The sequence below is a fragment of the Mastomys coucha genome, unplaced genomic scaffold (genome assembly GCF_008632895.1).
Source record: "Mastomys coucha isolate ucsf_1 unplaced genomic scaffold, UCSF_Mcou_1 pScaffold1, whole genome shotgun sequence".
Taxonomy (NCBI): domain Eukaryota; kingdom Metazoa; phylum Chordata; class Mammalia; order Rodentia; family Muridae; genus Mastomys; species Mastomys coucha.
In genome coordinates, this window is record NW_022196891.1 from 78800632 (window position 1) to 78807655 (window position 7024).

Here is a 7024-nt window from a genome sequence, read left to right on the forward strand (position 1 = left end):
GCTCACCTGAACTGCCAGGGCTCTGGACACAGCCATGTAACACATGATGTAACTGCTCACCTGAACTGGCAGGTGACAGCTCATCCCTCGGGGCTTTCAAAGAGCGAGCGTAGAGGTAAGCACTCAGGACCATGGAGAACGCGGTGGCTGCCACTGCAAACTGCAGGAAGTGAGTGTACAGATAGTATAGCTCGACACCCCAGAAGACAGCCGCTCCCACGGCTGCAGATGTCAGGACGAACGCATATAATCCTTTAAAGAGGGAGAATAGAGTTAATTAACATCATTCATCCTGGGGCTACATTTGGGGGCTTTCTGAGACACATCACAATAGGTTGCCCAAAGTGGCCTTAAATTCCTGGGCTCAAAAAGACCCCCCCCACCCACCCACACACAAACACACAGGAGCCGCCAGCCAATGCAGTGTTTTTCTATTTACTTAAGTCTTAATTTCATTATCCAGATTATTTTCATAAATATACAAATAAGCAATGTCCTTAAGATACAATTTTCATTGTAAATACCACAGCTCTTGTACTGTCTTTTAGGAATGGTAACATTCTTTTGCAATATGAACCATCCTTATCCACTGTTAATTAAAGCTAAGCTTTAATTGAAATGAATCTCAAAATATACTCACTACTCCAACGTTCAGAGTCCAAAGTCAAATAAATTGCTCCCAAAAGAGAGGTGTGAGAACACAGGTTCAAGTCCAATGCTACTGCCTAACAGCAGAATGCTCTTAAGGTACACAGTTATAAATAGCTATGTTGGAACTCACTAGTTGGTAATGGTATAAAAAGATTCTAATCCTATTCTGCCACATAGAAAATGGCTATTAAGACGCCATACACAGGCAAGATGGCTCAGCAGTTAAGAGCACTGACTGCTCTTCCAAAGGTCCCAAGTTCAAATCCCAGCAACCACATGGTGGCTCACAACCATCCATAATGAGATCTGATGCCCTCTTCTGGAGTGTCTGAAGACAGCTACAGTGTACTTACATATAGTAAATAAATAATTAAATAAACAAATCTTTAAAAAAAAAAAAAAAATGCCATACCCTCACAGTAGAGGCTATAATAAAACTTGAGAAACTCACTTGCAATCCCAACACATGGCCAAACTAGGCGTAGGCAGCCAGCAGACTGAAAGCCCCCAAGAGAAGCCACAAGCCACAAGCCAGTCTACTGGTGCTGCCTGCCCAATTTGGGGGCAGGGAGTGGACAATTTCACCTTCTGGCTAAAGAAATCATTTTTCTTACAAGAGCTGAGGTGCTTATGTTCCACATGAAGTCATCAAATTATATTTTAATTAACAATTAAACACAGAAAAGCCATGGTCATTAGTGAGAGGATTTCTAAGCTTTGATAAAGAGCATCGTCACAAATTTGCTTTCTAAAGTCATGTTTTCTATATACCAAGTTTACTCCAAAGAATAATTTAGCCCTTATAAAATTTATGAAGTGGTCAATACAATTGTCCACAGATTGAAGATTAACCACTGAGAATGTCTTAGGAATTTCCTTAGTGGTAAAATCCTACAAAAAGAAACCAAGCACTATTAGAAGCACAGACCAACACAGGAGGACGTTGTTACACAAAGACCAAGGGCTCGGCCTCCACTCCTCCATAGAGACTAAGCAAAAACAAAACACCAAGAGCAGGAGACCTGGCTGCAAAAGTAAATAATGGCCTGTGACCAGACAACAAGAGATGGGGCATGTCAAGAACTGAGACAGGTTCCATTAGTAAGGAGTTGAGCAAAAACAAAATGATGTCCAGCACCAGCAGAGTCTCAGTGAGGCACACAGCTGGCTAGGACAGCATGCAGCTTGGCACCTAAAGGCAGGTAGCCCAAAAGCACGTCTGCTTCTCATCTAGCAAGCATCCTATAGAGTGGTTTCAGTTAGGAATGCCAGCTAAGCCAGGGAACAAGTACCACCTAAAACTAGAAAATAAGAGGGAAGCCAAACATTAAAATTTATTCAGACCACTCCTGGCTTCCAATGATTTAACTTAGGAAGCTTCACACTGCATCATGCACGATACAAAAGCAAGACACATCCAGCACCATACTCAAATCTGGATTCAGACTAGCAACATGCACCGTCCTCTCCCAGTGCTGGACAGTGCAGTGAGCTACACGATCCCAAAGGTGACCAACAGATACGCTGCAGTGGTCCGTGCTGCCAAGCCGGGACACTGGCAGCTAGGTCAGCTGTAGGAAATACATCTTCAACCTAAGGTATGGCCAACATAAGATGGACGTATGTGAACATTAGCACTATCATAAGTTAACATAAAATTTTAAAAATAAATGACATCACCCTACCCAATTCAGTAAAATGGCCAATCTGTTAAGGATAACCACCACACAGACTCCTAAAGTCACATTAATGGCACTTTATCTGTCTTCAGAAGGTAAAGCTGTTCCAAGCCCCTAGCACATGTGCTAACTATCAAGATACTCAGACAAAAAAGCCTTTTCACAAGTTCTGTTACACAAGCTCCAAGCTGCCTTCCCTACTCAACACGCATAGCTCCCTGGTGCCAAGTGTGTAGTAAACACAGGTAAACACAAAACTGTATCCTACCAGGAAGAGTCCAGTAAACAGAAAAGACACTGATGTGGCAAACCATAGCTGTCAGAAAAGAAAACAAAACAGGCGAGAAAGAACCCAAAGCTTTCTCCTTGCTTTTGCAGTTACAGCGAAGGTCCACACCCTTCCGTGCACCTTCCCTTTCATTGAGAAGCAATGCTGACCACAGCTTCGTGTGTGAAGAACATAGGGAAATGTGAACCTTTCAGGCAAAGAGTTGACAAGAGTGGACACACATTCAAGAGACATCTCCCAGAGGCCAGTCAGCTGGAGCCAGGCACACAAGGATAGGAGCGGCTGGCTCCTAGGTGGGAGAGACTAGGATGTATACAAAAACAGGGGAGCCTTCTGAGAGCCACGAGAATGCCTGCCGTGGTAACACCTTAAGACATATGTTAAATGATGGAGTACTGGCTGGTTGTGTGTCCACTTGACACAAGCTAGAGTTATCACAGAGAAAGGAGCCTCCCTTGAGGAAATGCCTCCATGAGCTGTAAGGCATTTTCTCAATAAGTGATCAAGGATGAGAGGGGCCCATTGTGGGTGGTGACATCCCTGGGCTGGTAGTCTTGGGTTCTAAAAGGAAGCAAGCCAGTTAGTAACATCCCTCCATGGCCTCTGCATCAGCTCCTGCTTCCTGACCTGCTTGAGTTTCAGTCCTGACTTCTTTCGGTGATGAACAGCAATGTGGAGGTGTAAGCTGAATAAACCCTTTCCTCCCCAACTTGCTTCTTGGTCATGATGTTTGTGCAGGAACAGAAACCCTGACTAAGACAGATGGAAGTGCTGTTAAGAAAATGAAGCACACTAGAGAGATCGCTCTAGTTAAAAGTATTGGATACGCAATGGAGAGATGGCTCAGCATTTAAGAGTACACACTGCCCTTTCAGAGGACCCAGGTTCAGTTCCCAGCATCACACAGTGGCTGACAACCAACTGTAACTCCAGTTCCAGGAGTCCATCACTTCTAACCGACAGCTCCCACTACACACACGTGCACACACATACACTCAGGAACACACACAAACACAAAATATTTAACTAACCACAACAAAAAAGAGGGTGGGAGGCAATATGTGCTCTTTTCAACCTAGGAACACAGCTGGGCTCCCAGAATGGTAAGTGACAGTTCAAAGGGACTCAGTGCCTCTTCTGACTTCCTTGGGCACCAGGCACACGCAATATATATAATATATAGATTATTTACATTACACATGCACTCACACACATAAATAGGCAGTCAGGCACTCACACACATAAAATAAAAATAAAACTTTAAAGGAAACAGGAAACAAAATTAACCAGGCTAGTGGCACACACTTGTAATGCCACCAGAACTCCAGAAGCTGAAGCAGAAGGGCTAACCTGTACTACAAAGTGAAGTCCAGGCTAGCCTGGATGACATGGTAATGCCCTATCTCACAGTAAAAGGAGAACAGAGGATGCTGAGAGTCTATTCTGCTTTACACACGTTTTTCACAAGGTGGAATAAGCTAATTTATCTACAAGTTCTTCAAAGCACTACTAAAAGATAATCTACTGTTCAATATCCCAGTGAATTAGCTAAAACAATTTAAAAACTGTAAAAGTTATATCATTAAGTATTTAAGAAAATCACCATTCAGTCTATACTTGAGTCTTCTTCCATCAACAAGAGGTGTTCCTTCTACAACCTTAAAAGAAAAAAAATATATTACATTTTTATTTAAAAATTAGAGGGCATTATCATCTTTGTGCTTTTCAAGACAGATTTTTTTGTGCAACAGCACTGGCTGTCCTGGAACTCACTTTGTAGACTAGATTGGCCTCAAACTCACAGAGATCCACCAGCCTCTGCCTCCAGAATGCTGGGACTAAAGGTGTGTGGCACCACACCCAGCTCATCTTTCTTACATATATATATTTTTATATATGTATGTGTTCCACTTATGATACTGCTATATTATACACACACACACACACACACACACACACACAAAATCTTCTCAAACTCTTGAATTTCATTATACCCAAGAAAGTAAGTAGGAAACCCAGTAGTATTCTAGTAATTGATGACGCAACCCCACCATAGGGATTGACCTTTAACATATGTAGTTAATTTTTTTTTCAATGCACCAAGACTATTGCAGCAACCACCCTCACCAAACCATTCCATACACAGTATATAAGATTAGTGTGCTCAAAACTCTCTACTGCCCATCAATGATAGAACAGTCTAACCCTACTATCTCTCATTTGTGAGATTCTCTTTAAAAATTTTACACACACACACACACACACACACACACAATCCATGACAGGACTAGAACCAGAAAACAATTAGCTTAAAATGCTTTCATAACTATCTATTACCTGCATTGAGTCCTTCCTTATCTCCTTATAGTTAGTCTTTATTTATGTGAAGGGAAGGACGGAGGGAGAAAGGGAGGGAGGAAGGAAGGGAGGGAAGAAGGGAAGAAGAAAGAAAGGGAGGGAGGGAGGGAGGGAAGAAGGAAGGAAGACCGACCACACGAAAATCGATGGACTTAATGTATGAAGTGAGGTCACAGAAATGCAAAGAAAATGTGTGTGCTGTTCTGTTTCTCATGTGGGGAATCTAGCCATAGCGTATGTATGTATGTAAACAAGTTTAACACAAGAAAAGAGGTTCTTTTCCATCGAGCTATGTGCTGTCAACACCGTGTATGCACCGACTTGCTCCACTGTTTACACACACTCTTGTACTATGATGAGCATGCGTCCCAAGTGGGAACACCATGGCACACCCAATGCACAGAGGTGCCTGAGTAAATGGGCAGCCACATATATCCTCAAGTAGCTACTCAAAAACGTCGCCACTCACTTTAAGCTGTCCAATACTCACTTTAAGCTGTCCAATATTAAGCTATTATCATCTTTCACTTGTTCCTCTGCCGTGGAAGGAAACAGGGCTGAAACATAAAACCTGAGATCGCAGCATTGGCGAAACCCTAAGCGATCCTTCTCAATTGCAGGTGTCTTCTTGGGCCTTAGTCTGACAATATAGATAGAGCATTTCTCGACTGACACTCTGTGTCTGTCTGTGTGTATGCATGATGCTTGTTTTCACCTGAATCTGAACAGAGCCCTAGAGTAAGAGCGGACAGCCACTTAGAGAGAGAGTCCGCAGCACCACCCTCCTAACAGAACTCCCAGCTGGCAAAGATGCAGTGTCCTAAGATCTGAAATAAATTATGTACTGCTCAGGGCAGCTCATGTTCTTCGAACACATCTCTAAGGAAAGGTACAACAACTGAAAGAGCACACTGGGCAATGGGAGTCTGAACGGACAGTGTGCTTGACAATACTTCCTAAGGACCAAAACTAGAAATATGTGAACCTGTGTTTTGGGGGTTGTTTGTTTACTTTTTGTTAAATCCACTGAGCTCAGAAGACAATGATTTAAGATGTGGCACCTGCAGCTGAGGGGGTGTTAGCTGCTACTTCTAAGAGTTAGGCTAAGAGCAAATAACTTATTCTTCCCTGTTAGAACTGGAAATAGGTGTAGTTAAATATATGTATATATATGTATGTATATATATATATATATATATATATATATATATATATATATATATTTTATATATATTGGGGGCTAGAGAGATGGCTCAGTGGTTAAGAACACCGGCTGCTCTTCCAGAGGCTCTGAGTTCAATTCCCAGCAACCATCCAATGGATCTGATGCCCTCTTCTGGTGAGTCTGAAGACAGCAGCAGTGTACTCACATAATTGGATCCAATGCCCTCTTCTGTTGTGTCAGTGACATGCTCATATACATAAAATAAACAAATCTTTAAAAAAGCAAAACTGAATATCATCTTGACACGACCAAGAATCGTCTAGGAGCAAGCCTGCAGGCACAGCTATGACGGAGCTCCTAGACTGTCGAGGTGGAAAGACCACCCTAATGGGAGAGGCTCCATTTCTTGGGCTGAGTTCCCAGACTGCAGAAAAGGAAAAGAACTGGAGCAACGGCTCAACAACAAGAAGACAGGCTGTTCTTCCCGAGGACTGGGAATAATCCTCGGCACACACTGATGGCTCTACAGTCCTAGGGGATCTAATGTCCTCCTCTGGCCTGAGTTCTGCACATACACAGTTGCACAGACATATATGAAGGCAAAAACACCCATACACACAACTACAAAACTGTTTTTTAAAGAAGGGAAAGCAAGCTGAGTGCCAGTATTCATCGCCTCTGTTTCCACCCTGACATTGATGCAAAGTGACCATCACCTCTCTCTCTCCCCAGCACCATTGCTCTGCTATCACAGATGTTACCCTCAAACTCCCCAACACAATTGCTCTGCTATCAGATGTTACCCTCAAACTCCCCAACACCATTGCTCTGCTATCACAGATGTTACCCTCAAACTCCCCAGCACCATTGCTCTGCTATCAC

At 42.9% G+C, this 7024-nt stretch overlaps 1 protein-coding gene across 4 annotated transcripts in view; it reads right to left on the minus strand.

Moving 5' to 3' along the window:
• Window positions 1–7024, minus strand: part of Lbr (lamin B receptor) — a 28987-nt gene that overhangs the window by 7140 nt on the left and 14823 nt on the right. For all 4 annotated transcript variants that reach the window (XM_031336921.1, XM_031336930.1, XM_031336942.1 and 1 more), the window contains exons 7-8: window positions 4223–4277; window positions 61–252 (exon numbers count right to left, since the gene is read on the minus strand). In XM_031336921.1, the coding sequence (XP_031192781.1) occupies window positions 61–252; window positions 4223–4277 (247 nt within the window). The remainder of the gene's footprint in view (window positions 1–60; window positions 253–4222; window positions 4278–7024) is intronic.